The 16616-nt window shown below is 37.2% G+C and overlaps 1 protein-coding gene across 1 annotated transcript in view; it reads left to right on the top strand.

Moving 5' to 3' along the window:
- The window catches only part of LOC145691062 (uncharacterized), a 52472-nt gene extending 41293 nt beyond the window's left edge, over positions 1–11179 (top strand). Inside the window, exon 4 of the mRNA XM_081766714.1 lies at positions 8579–11179. Within this exon, the coding sequence (XP_081622840.1) occupies positions 8579–9500 (922 nt within the window). The 3' untranslated portion in view covers positions 9501–11179. The remainder of the gene's footprint in view (positions 1–8578) is intronic.
- Positions 11180–16616: the final 5437 nt, after the last annotated feature.

Here is a 16616-nt window from a genome sequence, read left to right as displayed (position 1 = left end):
CCTTTTTCCTTTGTCAATTTCTCCATCACCCCTCTCTTTGTTTGTTGTTTTGTTTAATCTTTTCTTCTTTACTTCTTTTTAAGCTTCCTCTTTTCTTAGGTTTTCTATGAATGCTTTGTAGTTACGGTACGCAGATTTAGCAGATGTAAGAAGCTTCTGCGTAAGTGGAACGAGTTCAGGCCTATTTCCGAATTTCTTCATCCCAGACATATTTAACTTAGCATTGAGAGTTCTCAAAGCCATAAAATACTCAAATTCATCACCTACTCTTAAGAAGAACATATAAGAAGCATAACACAAGACGAACATGATGACCACACAAACATACACTCACAGCGTTGAGCGGAGCGTTAACTATTACGAGAGAAATCTAAAAGACTATTATGATAGAAGAAAGAATAGACATAGAAGGGTTCCTCAATCCCACCTTGAGAGCTTAAGCATTCACCAACCATCAACTGTGCTTTAGAAAGAATAAAAGCTGAAGTGAGAATAAAGCTGACTGTTTCACATGTGGCAGCAAGTATTGAAGCTTTCAGAAAAGTGATGAGTAACAAGTTTCTGCCTTTTTCCATTTATTTTTATATTTTTCTTAGAAAATTGCCAATTTTAAACATAAATCACACGAAAAACTCACTTTACCTCCCAAAAAAGTAACTTTTAGTGACAAATTTGAAAAGAAAAAGTAAATTTTAGTGATCAACTTGAAAAAAGTAACTTTTAGTTAAAAAAGTGACTCGCTATGAGCTCTGGTATAGTAATGTTAGTCGTTAGAGTGAATGTTTCGAAGTACTGAAGTTCTATATTTTTCCTTATGAAATGAGTAGTGGCCGAAGTACCAGCACTCGGGCTTGACTTGTTTTTTGACTTATGGGATTCTGTACAACAAACTGATTTTTAAAGGAAGCTTACATATACTATTCACAATCTTACTTAAAGTGTTATGCTAACTTTTGTGGCGTGCAGAGGTGCCAGATCAGAAAACGTAACAGCAGTAGGAGTATATTCAGTTTGTTACTCATCAAAGTATTGTACACTATGATAACTTTTTGCTGAAAATTACGAGAGAGAAGAATTTCTTGTAATAGATTTCTGTAATATGGAGTAAATGCAAATCAATCTGCTTGATGTCTTCAGTTAACATGTAAATTTAAAGGAGTAAGTAAAATTAATAGATGATCCTCATACAAAACAAGTTTATGTAACGCAGGGTGATGTGGGAATAAGATTTCTTAACTTCTGCAGTCTTCGGTCCCTGGTTTTGCAGTGTAGCCATTTTAGAGAGGCTGGGTGAATCCGTAACGAGGGTTGAACAGGAATTGAATCCGGGCCTTCTATTGGTAGGTTGACACCTTCGGCTCTTTACAGTAATCATTCTTTAAGAAACAATAATAATTGGGATGTAGAGGAGAGGCGTTCTCAACCTAATGGTCACAAGCCATGTAGTCATCCCGTCACATCGTGCTGTTTAAGGCTCCATCGCTTTTTCTCTGTAAAGAACTGAATAAAAACGAACAAAGTGGCAGTTGTGGGAAGTAGGCCAGCTGATTCTTATCAAATGTTCTTAGTCGTTTCTAACACCTTTCGAGTGGTCCCGCGTAGCGTAGTCACTAGTTGGTGGGGGCACTCGGTCAAAAAAATGTAGGAAGCTTTTTCAGGCCAGCCACCCTGAATGAGGTTTTCCTGGGTTTCCCTCATTTATACCAGGCAAATGCCGGGGTGGTACCTAATTTATAGGTCCAGGCCGCTTCCTTCCCCCCCAAACCTTTCTTCTTTCCCTTTTCTCTGATATTGTGGTCTCTGAGAGACGCTATCTCTCATACGTAACGGGCTAACATAACCGTAGATGCCGAAAGCCCAGAAATCTTAATTCCTAACCAACACCTTTCGTATTCTGCAGAAATTTGAATGCCTGGTAATTATGACGTCAGAAACGGTGAGAAATGAAATCTTTTAGTTTAACGTCTCTTCAGGCTAAGGGAGATGATGATTAAGGCAAGTGAATGACGATGCAAGAAGTGGTAGAATAAGAAAGTGGGAGGGAACGGGAGTATCCCGTCACCAGAAATTCACTTAGCTGGGATCGAACCAGGGATCTCACGCACCAGAGGTAAGCGCTGTACCACTGAGCCACCATGTCCCCCTGTGCTCCCAGACTTCAAACCTACGTATAACGAAAGTCCCTGAAACGGTTACTAGTTTCTTTAAAGTGAGTGTAAATATTGTTATATCTCCAGCATATAGCAACACGTTTCCCCATGAGCTCCTCCGTGGCTAAGCGGTTAGCGTACGCGCCTTTGGCGTGGGAGACCCGGGTTCGATTCCCGGCGGGAGCTCATGTGGTTCGGATTCCACGTTAATCAGTAGGTCCACGTCTCATATAGCCTCGCTGCTGACAGGGACGCTAAACTAAAATCAACTCAACTCAACTCAACGTTTCCCCATATCTTTTCAATGTATTTTGTACGGTGCGACAATGTTCACAGTAACTGAATGAACTACAAAGAACTTAACCATGCTCTTTTTAATAGTTTTGCTTTCTCATTCTAAACAACAGTTAATTTTTAATATTCACAAACCGGCTGCCAATAATGCAAGTCTATCAAGAATGAAAGAAATAATAATAATATGCGCCCTTGCAAATAGCGAAGATCTGAAAATTAGATTAAGTTATAAGTTTTAAAGACAGTCATAGCCAGTCATTCTCACCAGCTTCAAAACCTATCGAAAGCAAATGCTGTAAACTGAACTCCCTTATAAGTTGAAAAACTTGTGAGCTTTATAAATGTATTATTGCCAAGAACCAATGTCGCGCCATGGAAACTCAGCGCCTGGGGCCAGAGTATACGGCGGCGTCCCCGTACATGTGAGTGAGGTCGACACACCAATCGCGAAGCGCCTTCATGGTTGGCGCAAAGTGTAAAAAAAAAAAAAAATGCTTTTCTTTAATTTCGAACACTTTTTATTATTTTTCTTCCATTTGTATATATATTCCTCCTGAATTTAGCGCTCCCTTACTTCAGCACCCAAGGCCATTGCCACGCACGCCCCCTTCCCCCACGGCACGGCACGGCAAAGGACCTATCCCAAAATGTCAGATATATTTGGTAATTTATTACTAAATATTTGTGGAGAAATTTTGCTGGACTTAAATTGTAAAACTCAAAATATTTGAGCTTTAAATTTTTATTAGCAGAAAGTAAAAACAGAAAAAAAAATGGTAACAAGGAAACGAAGGCACATGAAGTAGTGACTTAACAGCAATGAACATAATTTTATACGTACTTTCCTTGATGAAATCATTTTAACATTACTTTTGGAATTGATTTGTAAAGCTTTTTGGCAGCTGATGTCTTAGTAGTCGCATAAAGATATACCAGAATGGACTCTTCTAATAAAAACAAATGGCGTGCTGGAAAAGAAAGAAAAAGTTAACAATGAGTACTATACTAGAAATCCTTATGGTATGGCTTTAAATTACATAATAACAGAGAAGCAATACACAACTGCAAATGAAGGAAAAAAAAAAAAACTGACTACAAAATGGTTTAAGTACTAGGTTCGTTCAGTAAGTCCTCAGAAAATCCGAAATATGACACTCATAGTATCGAAAAAGGTTTCCTTTTAGTAAACATCATTCCTCACGAGAGAGAGCTCCTCCGTGGCTAAGCGGTTAGCGTACGCGCCTTTAGCGTGGGAGACCCGGGTTCGATTCCCGGCGGGAGCTCATGTGGTTCGGATTCCACGTTAATCAGTAGGTCCACGTCTCATATAGCCTCGCTGCTGAACGGGACGTTAAACTCAAAATCACCTCACCTCCTCACGAGAGACTTGTTAAAGTTTCAGCCATATTCATGACGCGGTTTCATTGTCATAGTCAATTGAAGAAATAAACTTTTTTTAATAAAATAAATAATAAAAAAAAGAATTTTATGTGGTTATTTAAAGTGTTCTATTTAAAAGGTTAACCACCGAAAGAGATCAAAGCTGAGTTGGATGAAGTTCACGGCAAATCTGTTCCTGTGTTTGCGAATGTTTACAATTGGGCAAATGAGTTTAAACGTGCCCGTCCATCCAGAAATGATTAACATCCTTCGGGACATCCAATGGAAGTGATTTCCTCCGAAATGATCGACAAAATCCACGATATGGTTTCGAAAGTGCGCGAAATAGTTGAGGCCGCATGCGTATCACAAGGTGCAGTGTTTGTTTCCAATTTTGTACGAAAAATTGGGTTTGAAAAGAAAAATTAGCCAAGATAGATGTCGTGTTTGCTGTCAGTAGAGAATAAACGCAATCCTATGATCTATTTGGAGGTTGGTTGGTTTAGCGCTTTTTCGTCGCAATCCCGACAAGTTTCTCCGTTGATACATAACAGTGGATGAGACATGCCTCGGCGGAAAACGATTCACGTCGAACGAGGAGGTCATCGCCCAAGCAGATGCCTATTTCGAGAACCTTCCGATATCCTACAATTAGGATAAATTTAAATAGTTGAGGAACGCTGGGAAAAATGTTTAAGCTAAAAGGAGATTATGTTGAAAAAAATAATGAAAGAAATCTACCCAAAATTATTCTTTTTTATAATTTTCTAAGGACTTATTGAACGAACAATGTGTTACACAGCATGTATCAACATCAAGTAATGGCAACAGAAGAAACTGCATGACAGACTAGCTGCTTCCTATCAAGGACGAATTGATGACAAAATGTGTCGTATCCAATGGCTATATGAAGAAATAAAAATAGTATAGCGCGTTTCTTAATATATTTCACAGTAGCTGCTGCTATGCTTAAACAATGAAATCAATTCTTTTCGTTTTGACGTCTCATGATAATTCCTTTTATGCTAAAGAAAACGGATGATTAATGGAAGTCAGTGATTGTGAAATTACATTTCTGTGTTCCTCCATGGGAAATCGAACCCGGTAGTACATGCACCAAATGCTGCGCTACTCACTAGAGCACCGGGGAGGGAGTATGCCTAAAAAGAAGAACTGTACTTAGATATATAGAGTGGCGCATCTCCAACGCCTCACTTTCAAAGGTTTATATGTACTAACAAGAGGCGTTTAGGAAAACAAGAAAGATACCTTAAATTAATTACATAAGTAGAATGGGGACTCTACATTCATTTTCCCCGATTATTGTCGAATTTCTAGGACACTATATGAATATTTGGAAGGGCTAATGAAGGCGTTACCATGACACCTGTGAAATACGAATACTAGGTTCCAATTAAGAAGTTCAACTTTTTACATAATATTGTGGGGATGAGGTAGTTCATTCTTTTGAAATTCAATGTCCCTTTTATCATCAATGCTACATGAGACTGGGTCTAAAGCTTAATCGGATCTGATCGAATCAAGTCCCATCTGAAATCAAACCCAAAATCTCCTGTGTAGGAGGCGAGTATGCTAGCTGCATAGCTAGAACGAAGCCCTCAATGAATTATGTGTGTTACCTGCATAACAATGTACAGATGAGTATTTAATAGCACTTTAATAAGGTCAACAATATACAGAAAAAAACAACAGTGGACTTAAAATAGATCCCTGGTGTTTTTCTGTCAACACTAAGGAGCTCAGATATTACGCTAAGATACATTTGTTGTTTACATCGTAGGTAAAATAGAAACCCGTTAATAATAGTAGATAACGTAACTGGCTAACTGTCATATGGAACCCAGAAATTCAATGCCGCGTTCACAGAAGCTCTGCATTGACTTCTGTCCTTAGGCAACTGGATCCAGTTTATACTTTGTATTCCTGTTTCTGCGAGATCCATCTTAATATTGTCCTCTCATCTGCGCGACGGTCTTTCTAGTGGTCATTTTCCGATTGGATTTCCAGTTAAAACTTCGAAATCGTTCCTACTTTCTTCCATTCTGCCTACATGACCTGCCCATTTGAGCCCCCTACATTCGATGACCCTAACAATAATAGTAGTAGTAGAAAATTATATTTGAGTTAGCCAACAGCAGCTTATGACCAACCACACCGAAAGGCTTAGTTAGACCTAACAAGACCTTAATTGTTACCTATGACATATCAAAAACATTTGATCCTCTGTACGCTACGTTCTCAAGAAGTCAGTGATACATTGTACATACTAAGGTTTACGTCCAACGTAGTGCCATCTCCTACTCTCGTGGCTGTAACTCCAGTTCAACATACCTATAATGACATGAATGATCGTAATTATTAAGATACCAACCTGAAATTGTGTAAAATTTGAAATCCTGGATATCCAGATATTCAGGATAGTAACTTTTCGGCGTCTTTTGGTGTAAGTATTAAACAGTGTTTTTACTGAAAATACAGTATTAAAAACAAGTAGTAGTGTCGTGTGTACAGTACGTAAAAGGAGCTTGGTTTGTATGGTGTCATTTTCTCTGTTATTTAAACGAACTGGGAGTGAATTTATACCACTACCGCCTTAGTAGAGAGATTAGAATAGATGGATGGAATATATTCTTGGGATGTTTAAGTGATTACAGAAAACCACTTCTCGCTATCTGTTACCGTTTTCACTCCTTAATACTCATCGTTAAAGCCGGAAGTAGTTGATTTCTACAACTTATTGTTTAAATAGTACGTTAAGAGAGGGATGGTACTGATTCTTAGAACTTCAAATTGATTCTCTACAACCACTTCTCGTTATCTCTTAGGGTTTTTCCTCTGGGTAAATCAGTATTTAAATCGGAAGTCACAGCGAATTTTACCATTTTCGGTTTTAGTAGAGAAAAAGATGGAAGTTAAATGTATTGTTGAGACGCTTAATCGATTGTAGAAAACTATTTCTTTAAATATTACATATTCTAGTCCATAGCAATCAACATTGAAACCGGAAGTACTTGATTTCCCCCGCTTGTGGTTTTAATAGTTATATTAGAGAGGAGATTTAATGCATTCTTCGGACCCTTAATCGATTGCAGATAACGATCGCTATTTGTTATCATTTTCACTTTATGACGATTAACGTTATAACGGAAGTGGTGTATTTGTTCTACTTCCGGTTTCGTAGGGAAATTAGAGATGGAATGTATTTTTAGGATGCATAATTGATTACAGAAAATCGCTTTTCGCTGTATATTATGATTTTTATTGTAATGGAATCAACATTGATTTCTACCACTTCCAGTTTGAATGGAGAGTTGACAGAAGATGGTGCCTGCTCTTAGAACTCCAAATCAGTTCCAAAAACACGTTCTTGATATCTGTTATCGTTTTGCTGTATGTAAATATCGAAACCGGAAGTTGTAGTGGATTTCTGGCACTTCCGGTTTTAGTAGAGAGTTAGGGATGGGAATGTAATGTATTATCGTGACGCTTAATCGATTGCAGAAAATAACGTATCAATGTGTTACCATTTTTACTGTAAAGTGATGTTATTTAAAACCGGAAATGGTTAATTTCTCTCACTTAGGGTTTGAGTATCGGCTCCAAAAAAGAACTTGAGTATTAACTTTTGACCCTACATTTTCACCAAATTTGATGATGATTGCCAAGTAATTCTTGAGATTTTTTCTCTTTCGGACGGACGGACAAGGTAAAAGTATAAAGGAGTTTTTGGAAACCAAACTGCAAAACAAGAAACAAAAAAGGCAGTGAACATTATCTTTAATAATAATAATGGTGTTTTTTGAGTAAGTAACAACCGTGTCTTCTAATAGAGCAATTGAATGATGATCTACAAGGATAGAAATTGCAAATTTATATTTCCAATTGAAACAATGCGAAGTACACTTCCTACTAGTATCTGTTATATAGCAAAAAATGACATCAACAAAGAATACTTAGACATTTAGCCCAGTGTATTATTGAATTTTAAAGAATTTACTTGAATACAAATAATGATAAGCATAGAATTAGCAACGTTTTATCATTAAAATTCAATTGCGTCAAATTTTTGTTGGTTTGAAATCAACAAGCTCCTACAAAAATTGATTTGCCTACAGACCTACAAAATTCCATGATGTTCCAGATAAAATTAAAATGAAAATGAGGGCGCGGTGGGTCAGTGGTAAAGCACTCACCTGTAGTGTGTTGACTCTCAGGTCCGATTCTATGTTATGAGTGTTTGTGGTGGACAACATCCTGTTGGGGGTTTTCTCGGGGTTATCTCATTCCTTGCCACATTCTCACCTCATTAGTTATTTCCTATTCCTGTACTTCCAGTAGCCATACGTTTCCTTTATCCTACAAGGCATAACAATAGAAAAATGAAATCTAAGTTTAACGTCCCACGGTTATGCCCTTTAAGCTAAGGGAGACGATGATTGAGGCAAGTGAATGCTGAAAGAATTGGAGGAATGATAACGTGGGAGGAAACGGCAGTACCCCGAGGAAACCCATGGACATGATGGGCATAACAATGGGATGTGAAGCTTCATTTCATTTAATCTTGTAATCAGAATCTAGACACTTTTAGCTCTTTACTTCATCTGTTGAGGTTCCATAGTATAAGGAAATATGTAAATCTATTCTGGTGTTGCATTTCGTAGCATTAAGTCAAAATGAAGGCAGTTGATTTTCCAGATTATGAGTACAGATGTTTATAATCTTTTTATTTTCAGGGTTGATAGTGACACATCTATAGCAAATGAATCGAAGGACGCACCTGATGATAATAAAGGAAAGGACGGATGCGGAAGCCAGGAGTATGTTCGCAGAACGGTGGTTTGTGATGTGTGTGGATTACAGTTTACTAACAAGTGGAATTTACATTCGCATATGAAGGAACATTTACCGCTAGAGGAATTGGTGTGCGACATATGTGGCAAAACATTTCTCAAAAAGCGAGAACTGAATAGACATAGAAAAGAAGACCATTTGATACGAAGAAAACTTGTTTGCAACGAATGTGGGAAAGAGATCTCGTCAAAGGAGAATATGCGGAGTCACTTGAGAGTTCACTTGGGCTATCGAGAGCATGTTTGTCAGCTGTGCGGGTTAGCTTTCGTGGAGAAGCACAATCTGAAGCGTCACATTCTAATCCATACGGGCGAGAAGAGTTATGTGTGTCAGCATTGTGGCAAGGCCTTTGTTCATCATGCTGGGCTATATACGCACTTGTTGTCGCATAGTGAAGAAAGGAGATATAAATGCCATCTATGTGAGAAATCCTTTTACCTTATGCAGTGTTTACAGAAACACGTGAACACTCACATTGGGTTGCGGGAAGACCTCTGTTCAATCTGTGGCAGGGCGTTTAAGGATAAAGCGACAATGCGGAAACATGAGCAAACAGTTCATAGTGATGAGAGACCGTTTGAGTGTCAAATATGCTCCAAGGCGTTTAAATTAAACAAAACCCTTATTACCCACATGAGGATCCATTCTGATATCCGCAATTTTCAGTGCACCGAATGTGATAAGGCTTTCAAATATAAAAGTGTGTGTCAGAGCCACATCAAGTCGCATTTCAAGAGACCCAAAGAAATCAACATAGAATATGATCCAGATATTGTTAAGAATGTGAAATTCCCGTTTCTTTAGGATAAAAGCTTAAGTACAGTTATTTGATTGAAACTGACATGGCAAAATAAAGTTTTGTAGTAGTGTTAGTTGCACATATAATGATGCTCAGTTATCATTTTGTTCCCTAATAACATATGATTAGTGACTCGATGGTTCAAGAGGCTTCGATTTCTTTCGTTATTCAGTCATTAGCACTCAGCTTTCAAAATCTTGCCCAGCTCATCGATGTAGATATTGATTGAAACAGTCGAATGCTTTGTAGTCCAAGGTTGTTTATTATAGCCAGTGTTCGAAGTGGAAGAAAAGCAGAGGCGGTATGTTTTATTACTATTTTCACTCGACATACCGGGTATCTAAATGTTGCAATACAGTGAAGGTATGTTGCCTAAAGGACATACCCTGGTCTAGTGGTTAGATAGTTGGATTCATGTCCACGTGGTCCCGGGTTTGATTACCGGCCCCAATTTTCGACGTCCACCCAGCGTCGTGAGACAAACTGGGGAATCACGTGAATAAAAGACGTGACAGTCACTAGGTTTAGAAAGTCTCCGATACACCGGTTAGCTATAGCGCGACGGAGCGTTCTGACCAAGTGCTCGTCACTAGGCTGGAGGTAGTTACACCGGTCGCTAACAGAGGGCGTGGAGAGGCTCAGGCCCACAAATTGGGTCGTTACGCTAAGTTGTTTGGTTTGGTTTATGTTGCCTAAAAGATTGCATTACTGTTTCCACAATGAATCAAAACTATGGGAGAAGTTTTCGTAGTTACGGGTGGTATATGGAGAAGCATAGTCCCGCCTGCAACTTTCTGCGAAGAATAATAAAAATATCCGCGCATCTTGTATTATAGAGAATTATACACGAAAATGCTCTAAAACGGATTTTTTTTTTTTGTATATTAACAATTTTTAAACAATTTTCCGCGGGTAAATTCCCGGACTCCCTACTCGATTGAGGTATTCCAGACCCCCGGATGGTTATTATCCAAAAGACGCAAAAATACGTTTCAATGAAACTACATAAGCTCCATTAATTTAATATTATTGACACGCCAAAGAATAACCGAACACGTAAGCAAAATAATATATTTTGATTGCATAAACTATATTTTTTCTCGTAAATACGAACTCAGTTATGCATTTTTTTCCATTGCAGACAAAAGAAGTCTCGGCGAATTCATAACAACACTTTCCGATTTCAGTTTAAACGAGTACCTGCATCGCTTTTTCTTTGGATTGGGCAAATGAGTGATTTCTTTCTGTCTTGTGACCATTATCTGCAACCAACACAACGAAAACGAGTTCTTGCGTAGGAGCAAAAGGGTGAATATCTTCGTAGACAACTCTCTTTAAAAACAAAAGGTAGGAAAAATATAACAAAATTGTTGGTGTTGCGAACTTAGAAGAAATTATTTCTACATAACAAATAAAATCTTTGACGTGGAAAGCAATTCGTCAGTTACTCTGTATAAGAACTGATTTATTAAAGGTAGATTAGCAGCCATTTTCCAGTAACGGCATGTCTTGCTCACTGAAAAACCAGTGGCAATATGTCTTTATCACTGAGAGAAACCAGAGGCAGTATGGCATGCCACATGTCTCACTGAGTATATAGCATTTGGTACTCGAGAATTTTAACCCTGCTTGGAAGCTGAACATTATTCATTTTTGTTTATTATTTTATCTATTTATCTACCGTAGAGAATACAACTGGAAGTAAAATAAATAAAGAATTTATACAGCGATGTATTTTAATTACATTAGAAAGTAAGTACATTTCTTCTGCGAAGCTGATCCTATATTAAAAGGCTTTTTGATATTTACAGAAAGACACACAGGGATACAATAAGAAAAATAATTGACTGAGATGAACATTTTTACTCTGCTTTACCCAAATTAAAATTTTGAATAGCCTGAGTTAGTCAAATTGTAGTAAAAATATAAATGCAAACGTCCCAACACGTGACGTGCAATGTATTCTGTAAAATTGCATAGATTTTTTTTTTTTTTAAGAAACGCAGTTTCGTTGAAGAAAAGCGATAAAGAAATACCAGGGCGGGTGGACAAGTAACCTGGTTCGCATCCTAATGGAAGGCGCAAATGTCATTGTACATGCAGTCACAAAGTTCCTTTTGTTTGAATAAATACCCTGTGCTCTTTAGTAATTCTGACAGTAATTAATTCTTTGACAGTTCCTTAAATACAAGAGTTTGGAGCAACAGTGATAAATAAAACTAAAATTCGTTTTTCAAATCTCTCTTTTTTTTTTTTTTTTTTTCTGGAAGACAAATTAGTGAAGCAAATTCATGAGGATATTTTACCTAGATTGTCTGACTCATATACTTCCTATGAGACTGTTCGCCTTTCACTGAATGAATTGAAACGTGGCAGAACATATATTGAGGATGCACTGCGTCCTGGAGCTCCGAAATCAGCTGTGACACCCGAAACCATCGGTAAAGTTCATGATTTACTTTTAGCTGATGTGGTTTGAATACGTTAAGCTCTGAGTCCATGTCACATATAACATCGACGTTAAATGGTACGCTAAATTGCAATCCACCAACCAGATTAGTGAAAAGTCTTCGGTACTCTAGTGACCAATGACCGTCCTATACTTGATGATAAAGAACATAATGTTTCACTAACTCCCATGTCGCCCTTCGTCTCGTCAATGATTAAGACAGCAATGTTCAACTTTTTCCCTGCGTTAAGGGTCTCGCCCCAAAACCTAAATTTTCGTGTCCCTCTACTCTTCACTCAAAATACTTGAATTTTATAGCACACAGGCTTCAAAGTGACCCAACTCTGTTAGTAGATTAAAGGAATGGGACAAGCCGATAGAGAACTACTCAGTAAGGATTGTACAATTTGAAAGCAGTCGTACACATATGTTCTAGCATTTAATGCATGTGGATTGATTCCCGGTGAGAAAACATCGAAATTTGAAGCAGTATAGTGGTTCAGATTCCACTTTTCACAAACAAAAAGCAGTTGTAACATCGTTATGATAAGTAATAAAGCAAAAACAAATAAAGCATTGAATTTCTGAGGAAATTTCAGATGAGAAGTATCACAGCATACGGTTTCCATTTAAGAAAATGAATTCAAAATGGCAGTCATCGACATTGCACGTCCTAAAAAGTTTTTCCCACATTTGTACTACTACCCTACAGTACTACTGTTCAAATTCTTTTAAAATTTTGCATTTTACGTGCTTTGGGTGTTTTCACACTTTTAGACCACACTGTAAATAAATATCCATTGTCTGCAATATCGTATAAAGGTATAATTATGCAATTCCGCACACTATCAGGGGCGTATTTTATGGGCAACCGAAGCTACCGGCGGTAGCCCTTCAACATTAAGAAACTAAGTTAGTATAACACGTATAAACTAATTTAGAATAATAAGTTTACAGTTTATTGTTCTTTTCTTGGTATTAGTTTTTTATTTTTTATTTTTACAAAATATGAATAGTACTAACTCCACAAGACACAGCTGTTAACTCTCTGAACGTAATCTCTCTCGCTTTATGAGAGACTGATGATGTGGCAACCCGCTAGCATACCACTCTCAACTATCATGCTGCTACCAGCAGAAAGGTTCATATCACTGCTTGCGTGTTCTCGTAAAAATTCCGCTTTAACAATGTGCCAACGAGGTACGAGCTGGCAACCAGGTTGGTTTACTGTGTGAAACCGTTTCTGTAGGCGGAGTGACAGAGCAAATGGAAGTTATAGAACAATCACATAGCAGCCATTTTAGAGATATCTGAGAATTTCGGTGCATCATTCCGTAACGGTTTGAGTCAACGCAATAAAAAAAAATTAGTGTTTTACTTTGCGATTGTTGGTATTGTAGTTATAATTATTGCGTTATTTGAATTGTATTACAATCCGCGAATTTTGCGCAAACCTTTACGAAATGAGGCATATTGTCGATTGTAGAATATGTTGACTTCTATTTACTTTTACGAGCGTTGTCATTGATATCGATCGGGAAAATGAAATGCTACGAAGAAAATTGACAATTTTTTTTATTTTTGATACAAAGTAAACTGATTAGAGGACATTTGTTTGTAAGCCTAAAACAGTACAACAGTGGATTTAAGGTCAAATATCACTATACATAATTCGTAATGCAAAGTAATGAACGAAAAATTGCTCTTGATTTGTTTAAACACGAGAAAAACATTGGATGGGATAACCTGGCACTTTCTGTAACTATTTGCGTTTATGCAACGCTAAATTTGCGATTTAGGTTGTGGTAATCGGCATAGCAACTGTAGTGATTTTCTGCATTTTTCGCGTTGCGTTGCAGTACGCAAACGTTTGTAAAGAGTGGTACGGAATGACAACTAATATCAGTAACAGAGGCGGCTTTTGACTGAAATGATATTGGTAAAAGATAACATTTTATGGATGCAATCCATGACAAGTTAACTGTGCAGATGTGTGAAGGTAGAAAACATTAATAGTCTCAAAACAAAAGTTCTATTTAAACACATCAACCATTGTTTGTTCATTATTGTGCATATTTTGTAAATTATTATCATTATTAATAACAATATACAGAATCAGTGGTAGCCTATGCCGTCAAACCTGTATACGCCACTGCTATTTATGCTGGGCAAAAATAAACGTCGAGTACAGGAACACCTATGACGTGTACCTATAACATTGCTTTATTATTTTTTTTGAGAGATAATTCAGTCGGTATTATTCTTTCTTAATGCCTCTTATATTGGTAAGTGTTTGAAGAAATATTTTCCGGAACATAGAAATTTGAATTTAAATATTAAATCCGTATTCTAGTGGAAGTCCAAATTCCTGATATTGTTGCACTATTAGTCCGAGGAACTCTATCCAAGAATGCGAAATTATTATCGTTTGTGATCAACATAGTTTTCTAGTACCAGATGTTCTGTCAAAATCGCAATCATATTCCATTATTAGATAATTATTGTGAAGGTTACAAAAATACTACATCTGCGTTACTAGCCACCTTGAAAGCAAGTTATATATGTTTAAACCAGTTATTCTGTTATTAATAGCATATAACAGAGAAGCATTACTAACAGAAAAGCACAGCATCAAGAGTGGATTGCTTTGTCTCTCTAATAAACGACTAATGGTTGTGAACGTTGATAATTGACAATGTTAAAGTTTGTATGGCAATTTTTATAAAAATACTGCATCCATGTTATAAATGGATCGCTAAAACCAAAGCTTCTTAAAGTAAACCGTAAATTGGAATTTTTATTATCCTTAAATTTCGTGAGTATTTTATGATACAAAAAATAATTTAACATTTGTAGTAGGAAGTGAAATACAGTTAAAATGGTTGTCTTCTGAGAAGGTGATGGTATTGTGACATTTGAGACTTTGTAAAGCAAAGATCCATTTACATACGATGAACGTTAGTATATCTCCCATTATTATGTCCCAAAACTTAACATGGGCTGGAGATGAAGCCATCGTTAAAAGATTTTCCTTTCTCCGCTGCGTACGCAGGTCTTCGACTTCATCTTTTGTAAAGAGGGTGCCTAATATTTGATTGACTTCAACATTTATTAACTCGGCATACTGCCAAATAACATGTCGCAAGTTATAATTAGTTATCCCAAGTAATTTGTAGCAATGGTTATAAAAAAACTCTCGCTAATCTTCTTCTGGATTGAATGCAAATAACTCCTACGAACTTTTAGGAAGATGATGCGTTTTGTTTTCCCACGTTTGGCTTCTTGCAGCGTAAGTATAAGTGAACATTATTGTTCTTCTGGAATAATTTTGCTTTATGTTGATATTCAGAACTATTTCCCATTGTCCCAATCATTTATATGATAATGTTCTCGACGCATTCTTCGCCGTGCAGCCATTATGTCTCCAGAATGCTCAACAGGCGAACGGCTCATCGTCTCTTACGTAACCTTCACGCTAGAATCCTGTAGCCGCAGCTGCAAGCTTTACATTGTTTTAAATGTAACCCTGCAGACATGCGTTTCGCTGCAAGTGAGCCGCGGCTCTAAGCTGCTATGATCATCCCGCCAATAGCTGGTTCAAGCAGGCTGCTAGCGGGTAAGAAAGTAACACGCAGCCTTATGAGAGCCCTTCACACGTGAGCGTGAACTGATTTGGAATGGAGAAAACTGTATTTGATGTTCGAAATTTTCTCATTTTGGTGTTACTATCAAAAAATGCACACTTTATAGTATTATCCAGTTCGCCTGAAGAAATTGAGAAATTTTCTTTCATGTCTAAGTTTAGGAAACAGTCTCTAAAGTGAACATTCTCCAGTCTTGACCGATTTATAGGATGAATGCACATTGTTCTATATCTTCTTTTCCTTTTTTTCTTGCAGTTTATCGCCAAGATTAAAGCTGCAGCTTTTTCTGGCTGTAGCATGGTTGCCATTTTGGTATTACGATCTTTTGAGCGGCTCAGAAGTATTTAATGTTTTCACACTACAAAGGTAGCCTTACCGAACCTAAACTTCAGGAGTGGAAGTCGATAATTACTTCTCTTTACTTAACCGTAAAGACTGCCTTTTTTCTTCAGTGTAATGACACCTCTGACATTTAATGGGTAATGTAGGCTGTGGGTGACCTGAAGTCTCGAAATAAGAAATATGAAAATTTGTTGAAAATCATGACCGACTTTGTTCTCAGGAAGCAGACAAAAACTAGAAAGCGAAAAACCTTGATTTAGTTGTTGGGCAAAGTGGAAAATAGGAAGTCTCTTGTGATTTTATTTCAATAATAATTACAAAATGGCGGTTCAATGAATGTAGACAGCATACAAGGAGTAGGAGCTGCAATATTACGATAAAACTCCGTTAAATTTTACAAATTATTTTAATTGCACTATTTTTCAATGTATTTGCACTGAGTTCTACGTTTTATCACTAGCATTCATTAAGAAGATTCAAATAACTAGAAGCGAGTTCCCTTTCACATCGCGAAACTACGGTTGACTTTCAAACTATGTGAATTCAATACTGAAACTTCAAGTAGTACATTTATAAATACTATTTGCAATAGATTAACATCAAAGAAAGAACCTGTTCCTCGGATGCTGAATACATATCAGAAAGCCATTACTCGCTGTCTTTTAAATGTTTTTGCTGTATGGGAA

This window comes from Thermobia domestica, chromosome 7, assembly GCF_964235325.1.
Source record: "Thermobia domestica chromosome 7, izTheDome1.hap1.1, whole genome shotgun sequence".
NCBI lineage: Eukaryota > Metazoa > Arthropoda > Insecta > Zygentoma > Lepismatidae > Thermobia > Thermobia domestica.
This window is presented reverse-complemented; position numbering and strand designations above follow the sequence as displayed.